Source organism: Podarcis muralis, chromosome 1 (assembly GCF_964188315.1).
Source record: "Podarcis muralis chromosome 1, rPodMur119.hap1.1, whole genome shotgun sequence".
Classification (NCBI taxonomy): domain Eukaryota; kingdom Metazoa; phylum Chordata; class Lepidosauria; order Squamata; family Lacertidae; genus Podarcis; species Podarcis muralis.
In genome coordinates, this window is record NC_135655.1 from 50,550,646 (window position 1) to 50,573,611 (window position 22,966).

General features: G+C 40.0%; 1 protein-coding gene across 5 annotated transcripts in view; it reads left to right on the top strand.

Annotated features, from left to right (window-relative positions):
* The window catches only part of AMBRA1 (autophagy and beclin 1 regulator 1), a 140,566-nt gene that overhangs the window by 100,629 nt on the left and 16,971 nt on the right, over positions 1-22,966 (top strand). For all 5 annotated transcript variants that reach the window (XM_028726917.2, XM_028726910.2, XM_028726928.2 and 2 more), the window contains one exon: positions 10,580-10,719. In XM_028726917.2, coding sequence (XP_028582750.1) covers positions 10,580-10,719 — 140 coding nt within the window. The remainder of the gene's footprint in view (positions 1-10,579; positions 10,720-22,966) is intronic.

Sequence of the window (22,966 nt, forward strand, 5' to 3'; positions counted from 1 at the left end):
TGTTAAAAGGTGAGCCCTGCTTGTTGCCATTGAGTGGAAAACAAGCTGATTTAAAGCAAGGACAGTGATTCCTGGACTTGTCATGTTGGCCAGTCAGGAATGTGATGAAGTGACGGAAGGCAGAAAGAGAATTCAGAACAGTGCTTCCTCAACAAATATATACTTTGTCTCCTTTTGCAGTGGTTTCCCAAACGTTTTTCCCTAGTGCTCAGTGTCTCTTCTGAACTTTTCATCTATTTTAGCAGCATTGTTCCTACCATAAATTTAGTTCTTTGGGGAAATGCAGGGAACATACCAGCTTCTTACGTTCTGGTTAACTGCTTAGATTTCACTCTTGTTTCTATTGTTAGTTTGCAAACTGTTCAAAATGCAGAGAAATTAGTACTTTAGAACTGCTCACTTAATGATTTAACAAAGTCTGGAGCAGATCTCAGTGTTGTTGCCAAGGAAGAAACTGCTGCTTGTGACTGTTATTGGAACCTTGAAGTAGCTTTCCCATTTCCAGCTATTTGATTTCATTAACCTTATGATCTTTTCCATGTAAGTATAGATAAGATCCTAACATCCTAACTCACGTATTGTGGAATAATTTTAGAGGAGCACCCTGAAGATAAGATTATTCAGTGAAAATTGTCTTCACAGACTTTACTATAAATTAATCTCTTTGTAGATCTGTGACGAGCATGATCCCTGTAGATTAATTATTCAAATAACCTGTTGTATTCAGCCTGAATTATCATTTTGAGTTTTATCTCATTGATTCTTATCTAGTTTCATTTTTATTATGAGTTTAGCATTCAATTTTATTGGTCACTTTCAATCTCTCTTGAGAGCTTCCTGTTTCTGGCATGTCTCAAAAATTTAATTACTATGCACACATTAATACCCACACCAGTTTACAATAACTGTGAAAGTTGTGCTGCTCACACTTTCCTTCAGACCTTTTTGAACAGATAATCAGACTATACTTGTGGAACTCCAGTTAATCTTCTGTAATACCTGATTATGCTTTGGAAAACCACACTTAAACAATGTTGTGTGCCCCTTCATGCTAACTCCTTCAAGTCTAATGGTAGTGTGGATTTGTTCCTTATCTCTTGCTCTAAAGGTTACATGAGAATTTGATTAGGAAGTAACATACAGTGGTACCTCTAGTTACGAACTTAATTCGTTTCAGAGGTCCGTTCTTAACCTGAAACTGTTCTTAACTAGAGGCATGCTTTCGCTAATGGGACCTCTTGCTGCCACTGTGCCGCTGGCACATGATTTCCATTCTCATCCTGGGGCAAAGTTCTCAACTCGAAGTAACTCTTCCAGGTTAGCGGAGTTTGAAGCGTTTGTAACCTGAGGCATTTGTAACTCAAGGTACCACTGTATTAGTTCCACACCGCCACCAGTATACATTTGGCTTCTGGTCTTTTCCAGCCTAGTACTGTCTATTCTTTAAAAATGTTAAGAGTATTTATTTCTACTAATATGATGTTCCTCTTCCCCTTTGTACATATGATGAACTAAAAAGTTAAGTACAATTGGTTCCAAATTTAGGGATCTATGTTTCTGTTGTTTGGCTCATTTATTAAAATCTCATGTTTGTGACTGTGTCAAGTCTGGGAAAGTTTGAATGACATTTCTAGATTTCATGGTATCAAGTGTTTCTCTGAAGTTTTTTTCCTGCTTCATTTATTTCCCTCTCACTTTGTAATCAAAGACCTGACAAACAATTGGGAACATAATAAAACTGCGGTTTATTTTTTAGTGATCACCTTTGAGCGCAACAATAAAAAGTGCATAAACTGATAATTGGCATACCTTCTTAAATGATGAGTTTTGAATGTAACTCTGTGTACTTTCAAGTTTTGTATTAAAACCGCAATATTAATTAAGGTTGTTTTTCAAATGTTTGCTTGTTGATCATGGTACTATAGCCTGAATAGGTAAGCTAATCATTTGGTGGGGCCACAATGTGTTAGATGTTGGTTTTGGCATGTAGGGGGATTTTGGGTCTATTGCACATTCATTATTTGTATTTTACGAGGTTTAAATTCTACAATTATGAAATAAGTCATGTAGGTCTGAAATGTGCTGGCTGTTGGTGGGATAACTGAGAGACCATATTTTGCTATATTCGGGCAGGGTGCAAAGAGGGATTTGGACTTGTTTGCTTCTTCTGCTTTCCCTACTCAGTCAGAGCTTCCTTCCCTTTGAAATTGTCCAAATCCTGAGCATCTTTCACAAAAATATTGTAAGATGTAATTCTTTGGGGCTAGATTTCAGTACTAGGGTTAAGCTTGCAGGAAGGTTAGAGTTTTAGTGTGTTGTAATAGGCTTTAAATTGCTACCTGCATGAAGCTTTGAAAGGGGTTGAGGTATAAATATAGGAAGTCAAGCTTGCAGCTAATCTTGGCAAAGATGTACTCTATTGTTGGAACTGAATTTATCTGAAAGGCCAAACACCATGTCCTGATTCAATTCAGGTTAAAGTATTTTAACTTAATGCAGCAATGGGGAACCTCCAGCCCACAGGCCAAATTCGCCTGGCAGGGGAACTAATTTGGCCTGTGAGTTTGTTTTCACCAAACCATGCCTACTTGCCCCACACCTGATAATCATCTGTGACACCAGGTGTGTGGGAGCCTTAATGTGCATGCCCAGTTGTTCCCTGGCAAGTAGGAGTTGCATTTGGCACCTTTTAAGTTTGGTGCCAAAGAGAAGTCTATCTTAAGATCAAACCAAAGGACCGTTTTTTTCCTTTGAAGTGACTGCTTGAACTCAGGCCAGGCTACAAAGGAATGTGCTGCTGATCCTTTCCTTTGAAGTTGAGTCACTTGACAGTCAGGCGTTTGACAAAAAGGACACCTCTGTCCACCAGTTAAAGTGGCCCAGGGAGGAAAAGAGAGCTCAGGATCTGCCCCAACAACTGTTTCCCACTTTTGACTTAATGAAATAATGTCATCACAAGACTCAGTGGTTGTTGGGTGTTCCCCAATTGTAGCTCAGGAAAAGCTAGGCAAGAAATTTGTATTTGGGAGGAATTCAACAACAAGCCCTTCCGGTTGTTCCCTCAGAGCAAGAATTTCATCTTGCCAGATGGGGCAAATGTGCTGTTCCAGGGCAGTGGGTTCTTTAAAACTCCCCAGAACCCACTTTGATGTACATTGTAGGGGGTGGGGGAGCACCATTGCACAAGTTTAAGTCCAGGCTGGGAGGAGGCAGGAGAACCCCCAGAAATGCTTGCCCTGCAGAACGATCAACATAGTGCAGTGTTGAATTCATCCCAAAAACATTTCAAGCCCTGAAAGCAATTGGATTTTAGAATGGCACATATCAAGAGATGCAGTAAACTCCTTCCTATGAAATGCATGCCATGATCAATTGGGTGGTGTGAAAGGCTTTTATCATAAAGTAACCTAAGGCAGCTTCATATGTCCAAATTATAAACGTGCTAACCTGTAAGATACTATAAGTCTGTGTCTTGCAGTAACAAGCTGGCATGGTTATTCTAGAATACAATGGTATATTTTATAGGACTACCTGAGTGTATATGCTTGGCATGTAGAACATCCCAGCTTCACTTCCCTGTATCTCCAGTTAATGAAAATAAGGTCAGATAGCAGGTCTGTGAAAGACCTTTGGAGAGCTGCTGCTTTATACCTTGCACAATATCCTGTTTGCTTAATATTGAGAGTCGGATATTTGCATAGGAAGGTGATATAGGAAGGATGACCTATGTTTTCATAGGTGTTTTTTCCCCATGTTTTCTCCCTTAGAGAAAATGCAGAAGTGAGCTGAAGAATTAGTTACTATAATTATTATTCCTGTAGTGTTGTAATTTATTTTTTAGAATTGGTTTGTTTTTATTTATTTTCCAACAGGAATGAATGTAAAATTTTCTCTTCTATTAATAAAAGAGGATTTGCTACAGCTAAGCTGCAACAAATGCTCAAGCTTAAGGTAATTTGATCAGAACTCTGCAGACAGCAGGAGGAAGAAAGTCGGGGAGAAATGACCATGAACACTTAGCCACCTGTGAAATAGCCTGCATATAACATTGTCTCAGAATCTGAATGTTTCTCACCCTTAAAATAAAAATAAAAATAATTTCTCAATATATTTATATCCTGCCTTTCCTCCAAGGAGCTGAAGGTAGTATACCCGTGCTAGAATTAGGGTGGGGAGAGATGTTGCCTGTTCCCTTTGCACAAAATGATCTGTGTAAAGTAAAAACAACAACAAAAAACCCCAGCATTTCCAGCTGCCACCACCATCCTAGCACTGGGGTAGAGAAGGCTAGAAACACCATGTGTGCACTTTTGTCTGCCTGCATGTTTATGTGTGTATGACTGTGTATCTGAGAAAGAGAGGAAAGAGAGCACAGTATATGCATGTGGATATACATTTGCTGCACCAACCACTGGAAGGCATGTGGCCATGGAAGGCTGGCTGACCGTCGATGCAGCCCTCAGGTTGAAAAAGGTTAGCTACCCCTGTGCTGGAGAATGGGAAGATTTTTCAGGCAACCTAAATGTACACAGCCCTGGTCGCTTACAGCTTGTTCAGATTGGAAGAACACCTGGGGAAAGCATTCATATACGGTTTCTCATGTGCTTTTTTTTGGCACCATGAAATGCACAATAAATTCCCTGCTTTTAAACCCAGTTGAACATTGTTTACCACCACTGTCCTGCCTATGGGGTAAATTATGTGCCATGCCAATGTAGAAAGCCTCTAAATCCCAACAAGGACCCTGTTATAAAGGAGTTTTAAAAGGAGCAAATTTATTTGTGCAAAGGAATATTAGTGAAACAAATCCTCCCCCCTTTATTTTGTGTTTATAAGAAGTGGGGTGATGGCGGAATCTATGAATAAGTTAAAGCATGAAAGAGGGAAAGAAGACAGATAATGAGGCTTCACAGGAACACTTGCCTTTATTCCTTTTGAAATTCTAGTAGAATTTTTTGCTGTAGTGGAGGTACTACTCATTTACAAGATACTAATCAATCTTATTAAATGCAGTCAAATGAAACTAAATTCATATTGAGAAAGGTAGTGTTAAGAAGCTGTATCCGTATTTGTGGCTGTTGGCTTGTTTATGTTGAATCATAGTCCATCTGGAAGATTTTGGAGAGAGGTGCTGAATTTAGTAGGCAGCTTCCTGGGACAGGACAGACAGACAGATGCTCTGTTCAACAGATGCCCTTACTCCACAAATCATTGGCTAGGAGGCTATGTCCAAATTTATAGGCATGCTAACCATCCTAAGCACCAGAGTGAGTCCTGGATTTACAGCACCCCAAGAAAGTGGCTCAGGTATCATAAGAAATTACAACTAGATTCAAGCCTTCAATATAATGTATATTCATTTTGTCCTTAGGAAGCATGGTTTGAATGAAGTGGGTTTGAGTCTGAAATTAATCCTTAGAAAATCAATAAGATGTGACAAAGCCAACTTCAAACATAAAATGGATGGGTGCATTATTTGCCCAAAACAACTGAAACAGCACAGCCCCGAGAATGCTAATAGTTGCTCAGAATGTTTTATGAATATATGCTATAGAGCTATGTGCTCATTTATTCTCTAATATGTGTATGGCCCATGAGACGAATACTGCACAACAAATACAGCTAAAGCACTGCCATCTCTTGGTAGATGGTTTTTTTTTTAATCCTGCTTTTAAAAAAATCACAGTTTATTGCTGACCTGCCAACTGTTGAGTCACTCATTAAGCTGTCTCTGAGGGTGCTTTAGGAGGCACCACATGGTATCTCTTAAGAGCAGGGAAATAATCATTTAAGGAGGTATTTTTAACTGACTAGCAAGCAGTTAGAAGGAAATTGACAAGGACTGGTTTTCAGGGGAACAGTCACACAATGTAACTTCCACTGGGAAATGTACTTGGCTTGTGACTTACTGAGTGTCTCATTGGTTCACTTTCTTGCCTGTTTCTCCCAGTAGCCCAATTGCACAAGCAATTCCTGAAACTAAAAATTGGAAAGCAAGTGAATCTAGAAGATAGACCTAACCTAGACAATAGGCTGTGTTCATTGCGGGGGTAGAGGGCAGATCAAAGAGGAAACGCAGCAGAAATCTTGAAGATCCTGCCATTGAATGACAGGAGATGGATGACTGTTTGGCAGCTAGTTCAGATAGAAATAGGAACTGAGCCAAACAGGATTCTGCTCCAAGCTACTGCTGATCTCCAGCAAATTGTTCCAACAGCCACTAATCTTATAATAGGCTAGCAAAAACTGTCATTTTACGGGGAAAAAATATTGACAGTCCTTTTTCTTAGCCGCGTACGTACAACAACTTATGAACTACACCTTTCAGCAATTTGCTTAACTGTCAAAATACAGAATACAGCAAAAATCCAGTTTGGTAAAGATATGGCCAAAGTTACAGTGACAAAAGCAGAGGATGTACTTACAGCTGTCAGTTCATCCTCCCCTCTCAGCCAGGTGGGCCTCAGTAGAACAATATGCAAGACTATACGTCCACCATATATTGATGACGTAGTGATATATATTTATCTGGGCAGAAGTCCATAGCAGAATAAGTAAATGAAGAAAAGAACTGAAAATTTCTAGCCTTTGTAAAACAGAAAGTACTATTTTTGAAAAAGCTGAGTCATGGTGTCTTGTTCTTAAATATCTTGAGGTCACCATTACCTATACTTGGCTTCATAGCTTCAGGGAAAGCCAAGAAACTATTACTCCACTTTTAGCTATCCTGAAGTGCACAGTGCAAATGAAATTTCTCCCTAGCTAGGAGAAAAGGAGAAATGACCAATGCTTATTCTATTGCAAACATCACTTTGTTTTTCGAATCTATATCTTTCTCTTCACAGACTTCAGTGCCTGCCTTCAAATGTTGCTTTAAGTGGCAAGCGATAACAATGATTATTAGGAATAATCTGAGACAAACATTTCTAGTGACACTATGACTGCTGTGTCAAAAAGCACTAGTGCATGGAGGCACAGTGGACAAGAGAGAAAAAACTGTCCATGGCCTCCAAGCTTCAAACTCATCAGTGAAATAATTTAACCAGCTTATCACATAAATCACACATGGAGAATTGCTGTTTCATTTCCAACTTACTTGCCCCTTCATTTTCTCTTTTACTGACCATGTCACACTGTCCTCTGCCATCTATCACTGTTCTCTTCTTTCTGCCTTTGCCATCAGCTATTCTATCCATCAACTCCCTTATAGCTCCACGGGGTCTGATACTGAAATCTTAGGCACTTCTGATACTAGATGGAAAGCATTTATTATGCCTGCATTTAGTGCCAGCAGGACTGCTAGTTCGGCTGCCATCATGGAATATGACTGCTAGTCAAACCTAGATGGACAGGAAGAAATGGGAAGGGTTCTCCCTCACTAGTGCAGGGGTAGGGAATCTGCGGTTCTTAGGATGATGTTGTTGGACGACAACTTGCATCATCCCTGGTTGTTGGCCATGCTGACTGGGGCTGATCAGCATAGTAGACCAACATCAGGAGGGCCACAGTTTCACTATCCGTACACTAGTGAACAGTGACTGCTTAACTCTCATACACTCAGTTAAGTCATACTCAAGACCTTGACCCAAAGGTATATGAATTTTAAGGTGACGACAAAGCAGGCACTACAGATTCGCTACAGATTGGTGAGCACTGCTGTGTGACTAAATGAACCCTCACCAGGTAAATTTCCTTACTTGAACATAATTCTTCTCAGTCATATATTTCACATTATAGCAGCAACACTAAGAGCTTATTATGCCATACAATACTGTTTTACTATGAAATCAATCTGGTTGAGAGTTCTGAAGTGCCTTACAAACTTAGTATAGTTTTGTGACCAGGAGTGTAGCAAGAGTGTACTATATAGTCTTACGAAGTATTGCAGTTATCGGTCCCTGTATTAGTAAAGTGAGTGTTGTACATGTAGAACAGGCTTCCTCAACCTCATCCCTTCAGATGTTTTGAGACTACAATTCCTATCATCCCTGACCACTGGTCCTGCTAGCTAGGAATCATAGGAGTTGCAGGCCAAAAACATCTGGAGGGCCACGGTTGAGGAAGCCTGATGTAGAATGTATTAAGCCACAATGGGGAAAAGGTAGAAGAGGGTAAGGATGTGGGGTTTGTGCTGCTATCATGCTGCTGGTAATGTGGGAAAAGTAGGAAAGTTATCTTCAAATAAGAAGTTGTTGGTAACTTTTATGTGCATGCAAGTGAAATTCATTCAGTTTGGTGTTTTGTTAAAATCATGTGCAAACTGTTAGGGAACACAGTTGTTAAATTTAAGTATGCCAGCCTGTGAGTAGGTGTGTATATATGTTAGTTGGCCACTAACCTAAAGCATGAACCCAGATAAATGTTCTTGAGAAACCTGAGGTCTTCAATTGGAGGAAGATGTACAGCAATTAACAGTGCAGCAAACACTCAGTTTGCATATCTGAGTAAACTACAGTTATTGATGTACAGTGGTACCTCGGGTTACATATGCTTCAGGTTACATACGCTTCAGGTTACACACTCCACTAACCCAGAAATAGTGCTTCAGGTTAAGAACTTTACTTCAGGATAAGAACAGAAATCGGGCTCTGGTGGTGCGGCGGCAGCAGGAGGCCCCATTAGCTAAAGTGGTCTTCAGGTTAAGAACAGTTTCAGGTTAAGAACAGACCTCCTGAATGAATTAAGTACTTAACCCGAGGTACCACTGTACTGTGATAATGTTCTTCTGGTCTGTATGTCTGTTTCCCACTAGCCTGCAGAGGAAATAAGCCATGATCCCTGACTTGGTGTTACAGTCAATTAGGGATCATGTATTCTTTTGCTCCCAAAAACTTAATTCAGTAAGACGAGACCCAGCCTTAGCTACAGATCATGCTTTGGGAACTTGAGAAAGCATGATCTCTGGTTGAGGCTTAACACTAAACTGAAAATTATGATTTGCTTCTTCCTCATGCTAGCAAGGAGGATAAACACAGATCATACAGGCATGATCACAGTAAATCCATTCAGTATGGTTTAGATGACATGTGAACAAGGGCAGTGAGTGTGTAGTACAGCAAATGCAAGACATGGAGGCAAGCCTTGGAAACCAGATCTGTAAGCGCTGTTCCTTAACAGGAGCCAATTGCCCAGGAGAAACTGTTTGTTTATGAAATAGGTTTGCAGTATAATCATGGGGTGTGTTCTTTTCATTCTGTCACACTTCAAACAATGCTTGTTTTCTGAATAAGTGCTGCTTTGCTCTTATAAATGCCTTTCTGCTATCATAACCCCATTAAAATTGGAGTGCATAACATAATCTCCATGGCAACTGATGCTATCAGTATACATAGGATTCTTCACTACCTAGTCAAAAGAAGAAAAGAATAGGCAAATATGCTGAGATTGTGTAAGTATTGTAGAGAACACCAGGGACTAGACAGCAGCTCAATTGACACTGAATGTCTCTTACTCTGCTGAGCAAAATAAAAGGCCAAAGAGCACTGATGAATATCTTTTGGCAGAAACATTTGAGAAGAGTCACTTGATATTCTAGTAGGGTTGCCTTTTGTTGGTGTGCAACATTATTGATGTGTCATTGTTGTTGCTATAATTTTATAGACAATAAATGTTTACCAAGCTCACTATGGTAGGTATAGTAGAAGATATATTGCAAAAGAGATTCCTAGAGGATCAGAGGGTGGATGGAAAGCAGTGGTAAGGGGGTTCATCAAGATACAGTGGGATATAAGCACTGCTGGATATCAGCTGTCACAATACTTATACTGCAATATGCTATTGCCTTGAACAACTCTCCTTATTTCTGGCCAACAGTATTGTATTCTCTGCTGCCTCATTCTGCTGGTGCATTCTAACTTCTGCATTGTTGTGCAGTAGTGAACTGCATACATCACTAAAGTTCTGCATCCTACATGTATTATTATTATTATTATTATTATTATTATTATTATTATTATTATTAATACCCCACCCATCTGGCTGGGTTTCTCCAGCCACTCTGGATGGCTTACAGAATACAGTGGTACCTTGGGTTACATACGCTTCAGGTTACACACGCTTCAGGTTGCAGACTCCACTAACCCAGAAATAGTGCTTCAGGTTAAGAACTTTGCTTCAGGATGAGAACAGAAATCGTGTTCCGGCGGTGCAGCAGCAGCAGGAGGCCCCATTAGCTGAAGTGGTGCTTCAGGTTAAGAACAGTTTCAGGTTAAGTACGGACCTCCGGAATGAATTAAGTACTTAACCCGAGATACCACTGTATATAAAACATAATAAAGCATCAAACACCAAAAACTTCCCAATGCAAGTAGTACGTCACATGGTTAACTTATGGTTGGCCCCTGTGAGAAAGAGGATGCTTGACCATTAACCTGATCCAGCTCTTTCCATCTTCTTACCCCAACGGCATCTTGCAGTCCCTTTCCCCATTCTAGAAAGACTGCTGTGTGGCTAACTTTTTATTCAGGTTGTTTAATGTTTATTGTCCTTGTTGAGATAATTGTTGAGATAATTTTGGTCTTTTGGCAACTTGCTGTTACCTGTTTAAAGCATTAATGTATGTGGTTTTTTTCCCTTTCAGAGAGTATTCAACGTCTTGTACCCAATGCCTGCTGACCAAAGGAGACACGTCAGCATAAATTCTGCTCGCTGGCTGCCTGAACCAGGCTTGGGATTGGCATATGGCACTAATAAGGGGGACCTGGTGATTTGCCGACCGGAGTAAGTGCTTGGTTTAGAGCCTGAGCGCCTTCTTACCCTTAGTTCATAGGAATTTTCTATCGGCATCCTCAATTATAACAAAACTTTCAGTGATTAATTTCCTCCCTGATAACTATTGTGGTGTTTGTTTCCTCCTTTAAAATTACCATAACTTCATATTTCATCTTTAATCTTTGAAGTTTATGAAAAGCAGGAACCATTGAGCAAATATAATATACCTATCAGGTATAATATAGCGTTCCAAAACTCTTGTGTCAGCCTCCCTGTTTTTTCTTCCTTTTGCATTTGATAATACTGTACCCTTCTCTTACCCAGGAGACTCATAATATAGCTATGAAGTTAACTTGTTTGTTTGTTAAGAGGCAGCAGCTTAGAAATGGTAAATGAGTAAGTTAACTGGAGGAATGTTCATTTAGGCTTCTATATTTTCTCACAACTTTGTCCCTGGGCTTAAATATGACTTCTAATAGGAAAGAAGCCCCAATATGTATGCAGTATTCAGTACAATGCAAATCACACGTCCGAAGTTCCCTAAATTTTGGGTCACCTTGTTAGTCGTTATTTGGTTTGGCCTGTCTTAATTGAACACACTTTTTTATGGTGCCTTTGAAAAGTTGACATTCATTTATGTGGAATCACAAATGTTGCTCATGTGTGGATGTCTGTTTTCTGTGTCCCAAACCAAACTTCATGCAAAACATGCAGCTGCTGTAGGAACAGCTGTCACGTGTTTAATTACCCCCTGTGTCCTGTTATCAACAATCCTTATTTCCTCACCATCCATTCTCATCACTGGCTAGCAAGGGGAGTGCGGAATATTATGGTGTCAGATAATAGATAAATATGGTTCGATGTAACAAAGCTAAATGCATGTCTGCTGTATATCTAGCTTCCTCAGTCATAATGTCTAACAGAAAAAAGTATGAGATTGCACAGGAAGTTGATTTCTTCCAATAGCCTAAATATACAAAAGAAGTACCATGGGGGAGGGAGGGGGAGGGAGAAAGGAAAGGAATCGAGTGTGATTAAAAGAACTTCATTAATCCATTTGTATCTTGGCCAGGATACATTGTGGCATCAAAGTTTGTTTGTTTATAGCTGTGTGGGCTACTTGGTGGTTATATTGATTTAGAATTACATTATTTTTTAACCAGGGACTCCAGGTTAGCATACAGAAGTATGAATAAGATTCACACAACATAAAGATACAATTTGAAACTGGCAACAAAATACAAGATTAAAAACCCCAAAAGCTTAAAAATGGAATAAAAGGATGCAGTTCCTCAGTACCATCAATAATCTAAAATGCATGGGCAAATAGCAGCGAAAAATTTGTAATGTTGGTGGCAGGGTGCCTCCTTAGTTCATTCCAAAGTTGGGCTGCTACCACAGAAAATGCCCTCTCGTTTGTGGAAGTAGCTAATATACAGCTAATAACAAGGGTTGGTGTACCCCAAATTAATGCCCAAGGCTCTCATCCTTTTCATGAACCCAAACCCTTGCCTGTCCTGTCCTGTGCACCAGGTCCCTCTTTCATTTTTATCTGTAAGATGTTTTGTGAACAGGAGACTACCGTAAGTAAAAATGGTTCTCTAATTGTACTTAGATGTGTTCCCCGAAGGGCAGTAAGGAAATATATCCAATTATCATGAAGTGACTCCAAAGAGAGAAGTAACCATTATTTATTTCAAGTTTGTAAAGTTTTCAGCCAAAGATTAGATTTCCCCCATGCGTTGACTAAGCTGAAAAGAATAATCCTAGCTTATGGGCTGGTGTCAGTGCTCTAAACATTATATTAATATGTATGATATAGAATACAGAATTATCATAAGCACAAATGTAAAAAATGTAATTTAAAATACAATTATACTATGATCCTGAGATTGCTTTTCTGTGCCACTTCATTTCTTCACAACCACGCATCATTGTGTGAGGGCAGCTTATTTTTCACCTAGTTTTGGGTATATAGCCCCAATGTATCTATCTGTCATGTGTGTCTGGTGGCTAACACCATTTACCTGCCAGCATTTTCAGTCATTAGAGACCCTGATGCACTGTTTACCTTTTAAGTGTAATCATTCTTGGCCAAGGTGACTGTTGAAGGCTAGATGGAGGTTCTGTAGTGGTCTCATTCTTAGCTGAGATAGGTTAGCCATCCGACCCAACAAATTGCTTAGAGATCCCATAGATCCTTATTTTCAAAGTTACCATGGCAATAGAAGGTTGGACCAAGCATTAGTATGTTTGTCTTTGCTTACAGAACACAAAATGGGATAATTTTGTGGCATACTTACTTTTATTAAAGTGGACACAGGCATTTAACAGAAGGAAATTTTGCCTTTGCATTCCTGTGGTACCTTTCCTACATGTTTATGGATTTAGAATCAGCTTATTTAATAGCCGCAAGCTTCTTGTACAGTGTGTATGTGAATTATTTTGCTTGCTGCTTTCTGTACCCCTGGGATATGTTAAAGCATTGACTAATGTGATGCTCCTTGCTTGTAGCTAGACAGCTCAGATATTTTCAATGTAGAAGTAAATGGGCAACTTAGCAGTCCAGTCTGCTTGTCATGTTGAATATAAAACCCTGGAGTCTTTGTGGATCTTAAATCATTTCAGTGTGCTGAAGAGCATTCACATACAATAGTTACATATTGAGCAGCTTTCTCTGAGTATGCCAAGGACTTTTCTGAGTATATTTGGCACTTGGTAGTTTATAGTAATAATATTAACATATCACTACTTTCATATCTAAGGGATGCGAGTGGCGCTGTGGGTTAAACCACAGAGCCTAGGACTTGCTGATCAGAAGGTTGGCAGTTTGAATCCCCGTGACATGGTCCCTGTTCCTGCCAACCTAGCAGTTCGAAAGCACGTCAAAGTGCAAGTAGATAAATAGGCACCGCCCCAGTGGGAAGGTAAACGGCGTTTCCGTGCACTGCTCTGGTTCACCAGAAGTGGCTTAGTCATGCTGGCCACATGACCCAGAAGCTATACGCCAGCTCCATCGGCCAATAAAGCGAGATGAGCGCCGCAGCCCCAGAGTCGGCCACGACTGGACCTAATGGTTAGGGGTCCCTTTACCTTTTTTTACTTTCATATCCATATATCCAAATAAATAAACAAAACAAACATATAAATCTTTCTGGTTATTCATTCTCCTTTTAGATGTTAATGAATCTATTTTTCTCTTATTTGGTTACTTTTTTAAAAAGATCCAGGAGACTGCCAGTTGACAAATTCTGTCTGCCATTTCCTTATGGAGTTATTATTCATACGTGGTTCTGAATATCACTCCAGTTTTATATAATGACAGAATCAATAGGTAAATCCAATGCATTTCATTTACCAGCTTTATTAATACCCCTTTGTGTTGTGTACTTACTATCAAATACAAGTTTGGTTTATTTGATTACCTCCTTTTGATGATAACTCTTGTCATTAAAATTCTTCCCTTTATTGTGCAAGATGCTCTAGCTTTTTTGTTTTTGCTAAATAAAGCCACCTGAGTCATTTTTCCTTTTCTTCACCAATGAATGGACATTCTTATTAACTCACCTTTTCCCTAACGTATTTAGAATATTCTTATTTCACCTTGGCAAGCTGAAGTCCTTCTATGTAGTTCTTTCTTTTCTATTCTCAGTAGCTCTTTTGTTACTGCTGTCAGAAAGTGGCACGTTCCTGCAGTCTAGGTTTCTCAAGCTGTCCAAATCCCAGCCTCCCAGGATTTCTCCCCTGATGGTACAGATAAACTGTGTTAGTTTATTCAAAGGACACATCTGGAGCATATATTGACCGTTTTTTACAGGCATCTATCCCAAGATACTATGAAGTCACACAAAACAGCTTTCAAAACTCTTTTTTCTTAGGTAATAAAATGTGTAATGCCTATTCACTTGTGGCAAATTCACAATAATTTCTAAAAAACTCAAACCCTCTTTAGGTATTTTTTTTTAAAGTAAACATGTGAGTGGCAGGTGGGAGGTAGCAGGGATGAATGCACTAATGCTTTCCCCATTACTGTTTCATCACCCTCCACAAGTTGGAGGGTGAACTTCTGAAGCTGGGAGCCTCTATGTGGACAGGAGAGTTACGGCATGGGAACAGGGGTACAGAGCTAGCCCCCTTTCCCCCTTTACAACAAGATGGATGCCTGGAGAGGGCTTTAATGACTCACATTTTTAATATTCTAAATTGTGAGCAGCTGAACGTTGGTGTTGTAATGTTGTTCACTGAAAACCTAGAAAACTTTTTTTTTAAAGAGGACATTAGAGCAAGGGTGAGGAACCTTTGGCCCTGTGAGTGTTGCAGGACTACAACTCCTGCCATCCCTGACCATTGTTGTCCAGTTGCTGGGAGTTGTAGCTCAACAATTATCTGGAGGGTCGCCACTTATCCACCCCTGCATTAGAGGATATAACCTATGCAAATAGGCACTTGGCAGAAACAAAATAGACTGGAAAGAAAATGCCAAAGTTAATACAATAGCATCTTAGTCATACATTAGTAAACAGGTGAGGGAAAAGATTCAATTCACCAAAAATCAGGTGGTAATGTATGCTTTAAATAAGGAATAGTAAGCAAAAAGGCACGAACATTTGAAAACAGAATTAGAAATAAGATGTAAAGGCTAACAGAGGGCCAGAAGACCAAGAAAGTGAATATACAAAAATAAACGATGAAATTGAAGCAAGAGATGGAGGATGGATACATATAAAAGAAAATGACATCTTGCTTGAATATCTCTTCCCAAAATGACATATTTGCGACTGATAAGTAGTTGGATCAGCCTTTGCTTTCTGCGCCACATGAATAGACCCCTCTTTCAATGGAGCATTAAGAACCTCGGTCATTCAGAGTCTCCCCTGCTCCCAACCTCAGCCAGTCTAATGAGCCAGAATGAGCAAGGATCAAGTATGCAAGTGGTCACTTTTACCTCTCAGGCTGCAAAAGGTTACCAAAATAAATCCATATGAACATGTCAGTCGGAGATAGTTTGAACACCCAAAAGCAATTCTGTAATTAATGTGGAGTCTGTCTGAGCGAATGAAATTGTTTTATCCACAAGGAGCTTTGCATATTGGTCACAACAAGCAGCTTAGGACGTTACTAAGGGTCAGATTGTAACAGGTCATTTGCCTTTTGGAGTAGCTCCTCTGGAAGGCACTGTGCAGACGAAATGGTGGCAGAAAAGTAAACTCTTGTCTGCCATCACCACTGTGGAAATAGGACTCAAATGCACTCTAAGCCATATGTTAGTGGCTTATGCAATAGCTATAACACATAGTTTATGATGCTACTAACCAATGAGTATATTTGGTGGGTTCTCCATTTCTCTCTGACTGTTTCTTACTTGCAGCTTTTGAGGGAAATTTTAATGCAAAGAGTTAGGTTCTGCATGTTTCTCTATAAAGACACATAAGAACACTAAATAAAAATAACGAGGAAAGAGTAAATAGCCCTACTTTCCCATAGTTTTAATGTCTGTTGCTTTTTGCCATATCCTCCTCTACTCCCAAAAAATGTCATCCCTGAATTTGGAGGTGTAATTGGAAGATAGCACATGCTGATTTGTAATGTAATTTTAGAAGGTGGGGTAACACAACTGGAATAGCCTGGTAATGGGAGGAGAGCTGTAGTTCTACAACGTGGCTGAGTGGTGAAGAGGAATAAGGGACAAGGCAGTTTCTCCGTTTGCTCAATCGAGTAGGAGACAGAATGGCAAGAGAAACAGCCCCCTAACTGGAAATGAACGTAATGTGACTGGTGACATGACTCAAATCTTAGTTACCAATTGGGACGATTGGTAACAAGGGAGGGATTTTTCCTATTCTATCTCTTTCTGTTATAGAGAATGTGTATATGTGTGTGAAGACATCTAAGGTTCGAATTACAGCTTACTTCAAAGATCTTGCTACTACTTGTATATAATCATGGTAATAGCTTGGGAGCTGTAAGCTGTGTGCATTATTCTCTTGAGGTATAGGGTTAATCTTACAGTTTGTAATGTTACTGACTTTGCTTTGTGCAAATAATTTTCTTCTATTTTGAGCTAGTTTTTGTTTTGTTTTTTTAAGAAAAAAGGTTTTGAAGTTGTTAGCCTTAAGTGTTAAGGTTGGGTTGATCATTCTTGGAACTTAAAATCGGCTCAACACTACCTAGCCTTAAAGAGTACATTGAAGTTTAAGATGCTCTTAAGAGCATAACACAATTTAAAATATGCTGTAAAGCTTTAGAGCAGTTCAAGTAGCTTAAAGATTTTAAGTAGCTCTCTGCTCTGACAGGACCTAAATAGCTTAAGCTATTGCAAGGGATCAAAACAATGTAAGCAGTGGTAGCATTGTTATCATCTTAAGTAGCTGAAGTTCTAGGCTATCAGCATGGTTTAAATGGTTTGTTCAGTTTGTAGATTCTGATTTTTAATCTCTCCAGTAAACTAACAAGCTCCATGTTTTGTAGAACATCTATGCAATAAACTTGGACTGTGGAGTTTACAGTCAAATAATGCAACACTCTTTTTCTAGCGCAGAATGAGGCCATTTATATTTTTATTTACACATAGACACACAGACTCCCCCTGGGCAAGCTTAAGGCTTGCATCACCAATTCAACTGGCTTCAGTAAAAGGACTTGCTTATTTTTCACATTTTATTCTGTTGGGTCAATTCAGTGCCTATCGGTATCAAACTTTTCATGGCATCATTTAAAAACATGTTTGTTTGTGAGTTACCTTGAGCGTCTGAAAAACGTGAGAAAGAAATACATATTGCCAACCTCATTTTGCAGGTTTTGAGGAGAAGCTGGGATTAGATTCCAGCAGCATGACCAGCTCCAGTGCTGTAGACGTTTTCATTGTGGTGTGAAAATTGCAGGCACTTACTGGATAGTGCCCATAGATAGAGTCTTGCATACAACGCCCGCAGTAGTTTTGAAATAGTTCTCTTAAGTCTATGGAAAACAAGAATATGTGCACTAGTTCTTTAAAGATTACTACCTGGGCAACTTTGGGAGGAAGAGTGGGATATAAATGTTTGTGCGTGTGTCTGTGCGTGTGTGTGTGTGCCTGTGTGTGTTACACAGTTGTGTCTCCTTTCAGCAGTGCCTTGCTGTTGAAGAAAATATTAATTCTTCAGAGTGAAATTGACTAGAGTAGAAGCTACTTGAAGTTGAATTCTGCCACTTCATCACTGTGCATGGGGACTGGAAATGATTGCAATTAGGAATTAACAGACACTCTTCAAACAGCAAGAAGAAGCAGAAAAAGTTGTTGCTGGAAGTCCAGTATCTTCATAAAGTATGTGTGTGTAGGGGGGAATCACTTCCACTGTGTATAGATTACAATCTGAGAAGCAGCCGTGGTCCCTACTACCAATTATTACTGTGATCCAGAGGAGACATCTCCCATTCATGATATAGCATATCTCAGAGGATTCTTGGAGGTGAATGGTTTTTGTTGTTTTTTTAAAAAAGAAAAGATGTCAACTATCAACTGTTTGGGCTTCTGGAGACTGAAGCAATGCAAAGCAAACTAGAGGGTCAGTTTAATAAATGTTAAATATGGCATTGAACATAAAATCAGGAAGTTTAGCATTCAAGTCCAGCAAGTTTTTAGACCTCATGGCTGCTGAGAAAAGGTTAAAGTCATACGGGAGGGTTTTTTTAATTAAAAAATATATATCAAACTTGTGGATAGCGTTTCTAGCAGGCAAGAGGTCATACCTACCCCATCATTATAAGTCTCACCTCTTCACTATGTTTCCTGGGCCCTGCTCACCCACTGTAGAACACCTTTTGCCCCTTAGATGCCAGTGCACCGTCTCTAGTTACGGGGTAAATTTACTGGGTAAATGAATAAATGGATGCATATCTTTTTGGTTTATAGATTGGATTTCTGATCATGAAGGCACATTTTTTAGTATACTTCCAGAAACGCCTACAGCCATTCCATTTGTTGCTACTGCTGCTATTGTTCAGTGAATGGTTTTGAACTGTCCTCCCAAATCTTGCTTCCCTCCCCCCCCCTCTCTCTCTCGCTTTGCTTGAATGTAGGGCATCCTTACTGCCTTGGCAGGGGATTCTCACAAAAATGTTGTTTTGACACTGCTAAATTTTCTATTCTTAAGCCTTATTTGGTAAATTTGATCCAAGCAGTAGCTGGTGTACAAGGGCTGTTAGGAGAAGATACAGTATGCTGCTATTAAGGCAGTAAAATGTCAGTGGTCACCTATGCCTGTTGTGCTGGTCTTGATTTAAAAAACAGCATGAGTTTGAACAGAATCCACTTGCTAATCCTATTTGTTTCGTTAGCATGCCTGTTTGTGCAGTCACTTACTGCTCAGCCAATTATCTTAACAGTACTGGCGTCTTTCCTAAAACAAACACCAAAACTGCAGGATATGGGCTTCTTGTTTCCTTTGCCTAGTGTTAATGTACACATGCACATTAGAAGGGAACAACTTATTTGGATGAGTGAAACAAGTCCACATTCTGCACATGATGGGTCTTAAGTGGAAGCTTTTGCATTAAGAATCCATTATCTTCTTCTACCTTGAAGCCCATTCACCACCTCAGCTCTTCAGACAGGCACAGCAATGGCATTTCTTAGCTTCACCCAGAATGAAGACTGTATCTTCATATGGCAATTCCAGGAATCTGCCTTGTGACCTTAGGTCTGTATCGTATCCAGTTTGCTCTAGGTTTGCCTTTATTCTGAAACCCTGAAGCCTGCTTCAGTAGAGGCTAAATGTTCAGTTCACAAAGAGGCAGAATTGCAGCTGTACATTTGTTTCCTGTAGATCTTGCCTCATGTTTAAATCTCCAGTTGTCCCTGATTTTAATATGTGTGTGTGTGTGTGTGTGTGTGTGTGTGTGCGCGTGCGCGCGTCTCTCTCTCTCTCTCTCTCTCTCTCTCTCTCTCTCTCTCTCTCTGTGTGTGTGTGTGTGTGTGTGAGATATGAGCAGCAGTAAGCATTTACCCCACAGCATGGAAGAGCTGTTCATGTGGAATGTAGCTGAGAATAATCAGGTTGCATATGTGATGCCAGATAGCTACAAGTGTTTTCACCTGTTTCCAGAAAGAAACACAATTTGAATCACCTCTGCAGTTGCATTATTTACTCTGCCAATCAATGTACATGGGAAAGCATGGAACAAGCATGGAATAAACAGTTATGGGACTTATCCTGGATACTCATTTATTTTGGGGTTTTTTCCCTCTGGCTTTCCTTAAATTTATAGTTTAATTTATAGTTTTCTCTGGCTTTCCTTAAATTTATAGTTCCCATCCTTCCAAGTAAATCTAACCTCTAGGTTAGATTTCTGCAACAACTTTTATGTGGGGTTTTCTCTGAAGATGGTTCAGAAACTTCAGCTAGTGCACAATTCAGCAGCCAGGTTGTTCACCTGCAGATGGTTTGAGCACATAACGACAATCCTGGCCCTACTACGCTGGCTGCCAGTTAGTTTCTGGGCCCAGTTCAAAGTGCTGGTTTTGACTTATAAAGCCTTAAAGGGCTCAAGAGTGCAATACCCCAAGGACCGCCTCTCCCCATGTTAACCAACCCAGACACTGCGACTGTCACCTGAGGCCATTCTTTTGAGTGCCGCCTCTGTGAGAGGTTGGCAACACAAGACTGGGCTCCCCACTTATGGCTCCCAAGGGAGCTTGCCTGGCACCTCCAATACCTGCACCCTTGATCTCCGCATCCTGCCTAATTACCATTTCCAAACTAGTGGTCTGCTTTTAGCCCCTTCAAATCATTCAAATGATTGGTCCCCTGCTTTTTGCAAGGGCCAAAATGTTCTTGTAAATGTTCAGTTAGCAGCAGAGCAGCATTCAAAACTCCCATTGTTCTAGGCGCGGTTTGTGACTGGGAATTTCATTAATGCGAGCAGTTTCTGAGCTCTGGGCCTTAGTACTGTGCCTAAGATTTCTTCCTCCCCACTTCCAGCCGCTCTCTGAGGACTGGAGAAGTAATAGTAGTAATAATTTATTATTTAAACCCCGCCCATCTGGCTGGGTTTCTCCATATGAACCCACATAGGAATATTGGGGGACGGGGGACGGCAGGGGATGTATGGATTTGTTTTTTTCAGTCTTCAGATGAGGACTAGACCATGTGAAAAATGAATATAAGGTTTTAGTAGAAGTTCATTTTTAGCTTTGTAATCTTATTATAAAAAAGCATGCCTGGACATTCCGTTCTGGCACCCTTAATCTAGGTTTAAGGTGAAATTTAGCTCCTAGCTTTCATAGCTCAGTTTCTAACACTGCAGCAGAGTATAGAGGGGGTGTTACAGCATCCAGAAAAAAAAGCAGGTAGGGATGAAAATGCTTATTTTACATTGTCTTAAAACTATGAGGGCAAGTAATGATGGATTCTTTGCTATCTTGCTGGTAGAGCAAACTTAGTTCCAGATCACCTATCTGAAAAGGTGGTCAATCTGTACCTCCTTTATTCTGGCTGGGATGGTGCATTGGGGGATATACAAGCTCAAATAATGACTGGATTAAGATCCTCACTGCTGCCGATATTTTGTGTTGCGAAGGGTGCCTGACAGAAGCTTATTATGGAGCCACAGGCTCTGCTGGAATACCTTGTTTGCTGTAGCCCAAAATTAAAAATGGGAAATGAGGGTTTTTTTAGTTTTTATTTTATTTCATTCTGTGTAAGATATTATAAATGCAGAGATTTTGATTTACATCTTCCTCGGATTTAAGTGACAGATGGCAACCTATTCCTAGTATCCTGCCAAATCACCTCGGTGCTTGCTTGTTACATTGAGACTGCAAATATGCTAGTTAATCTACAAGGGGAAAGTTTGAGAATTTGGAATGAAACCTTCTACAGAGGCCTGCTATCTTGATCTTTTGTGCTTTTGACTGTCATAGCTGAATCCAAATTTGCATCCAGTAGGAGTTGTTTTTATAGCATAAGCATTTTAGCACCACATGTGAAGGTAGCTTCAAAGGTTACAAATTTCCCACGTGGAAGAGCATTTGTTGGGACAGTGTGGAAATTGTTACATGACACATCTGTAGTTATGTTCAGTTGTTGCTCTCCATTTTGTTTATATGTTTCACAAAGTACAAAACTTGTGTGAGTGTTGCAAGAAACAATCTTCACACAGTTTACACATTTTTTCTCCACTGAAATACAGAAAGCCCCCCATTTACGCACTAAATATGTTCAACCATGTATTTGCACATTGTGCCGAACCTGGAAGTGACCCAGAAACGTCATAAAGACGTCACTAAAAGGGCAGAATGGGGTGATTGCAGGCTTTTTCAATGAGTTTCAGTTATACACGATGTCCCCGATCCATGTGGTGCCTCGGAACATAACCCCCACATAAACGGGGCTGTCCGTATTTTGTAGAAAATTTGCAAGCACTCCTTAACAGGCATGTATCTTATTAATGAAGTGTGTTGCTTTTGTTGTAGGGCACATGTTTAGACAGAGCTTTATTATGCTAAACAGTGCTCATGACACTTGTGGAACACTTCTTCAGTGGTACTTCATGTGTCTTAAGTCAACAAGGGACCTGTGCAATCACAAAATTTGTCAAGCTGACCTTGGGGACCTTTCACACCTGACTGAGCTTCTCCCTACTCAGAAGCTCTTAATATATGCCCTCAATATGCCATACTTCCAATTTTTGTTGCTGTAGGCAAGGCTAGGCTAGGGTTGCTGCTTGTCACATGGGTTCAAAGAGTGACTACAGAAAGCATATCATGTCTGTCTTAAATTTTAGTTCCATTAGGTTAGTTAGATGCGCTTCATGATTGTCTAGTTTTCTTGCTCCCACATCTTGGAATGTCCCTAATGGCACTATGTTGAGGACTCCACAATTCCTTGGAGTCTTGGGTGGGTAATTAGCACAGCTGTTATTAATTTCCAGGACTTCAATGCAGAATAGATGAAATTTGAAGGGGAAGTGAAAGCATACTGAGGCATGTGTATATGTGTGTCAGACAGGTGCTTCTTAATAAACCTAAAGTAAAATAAAACTACACTTTCTTGACTCAGGTAGGCCTAATCCATTTGTCAGTCAGCTACCAGGCTAATGGTAATGCCATAAATAAGCCAGGCAGTAATTATGTGGCTGCTTATAAGGGCCACACATAGGAACAGTCTTCCATGCAAAATTCCACCTGAGCAATATGGTCCTTTACGGATGCATGTGCTCCTCAGTAGTCCTACTGCCTGATCCTTTAAGAAGGCCTTCTGCTGCCATTAGGCATCAT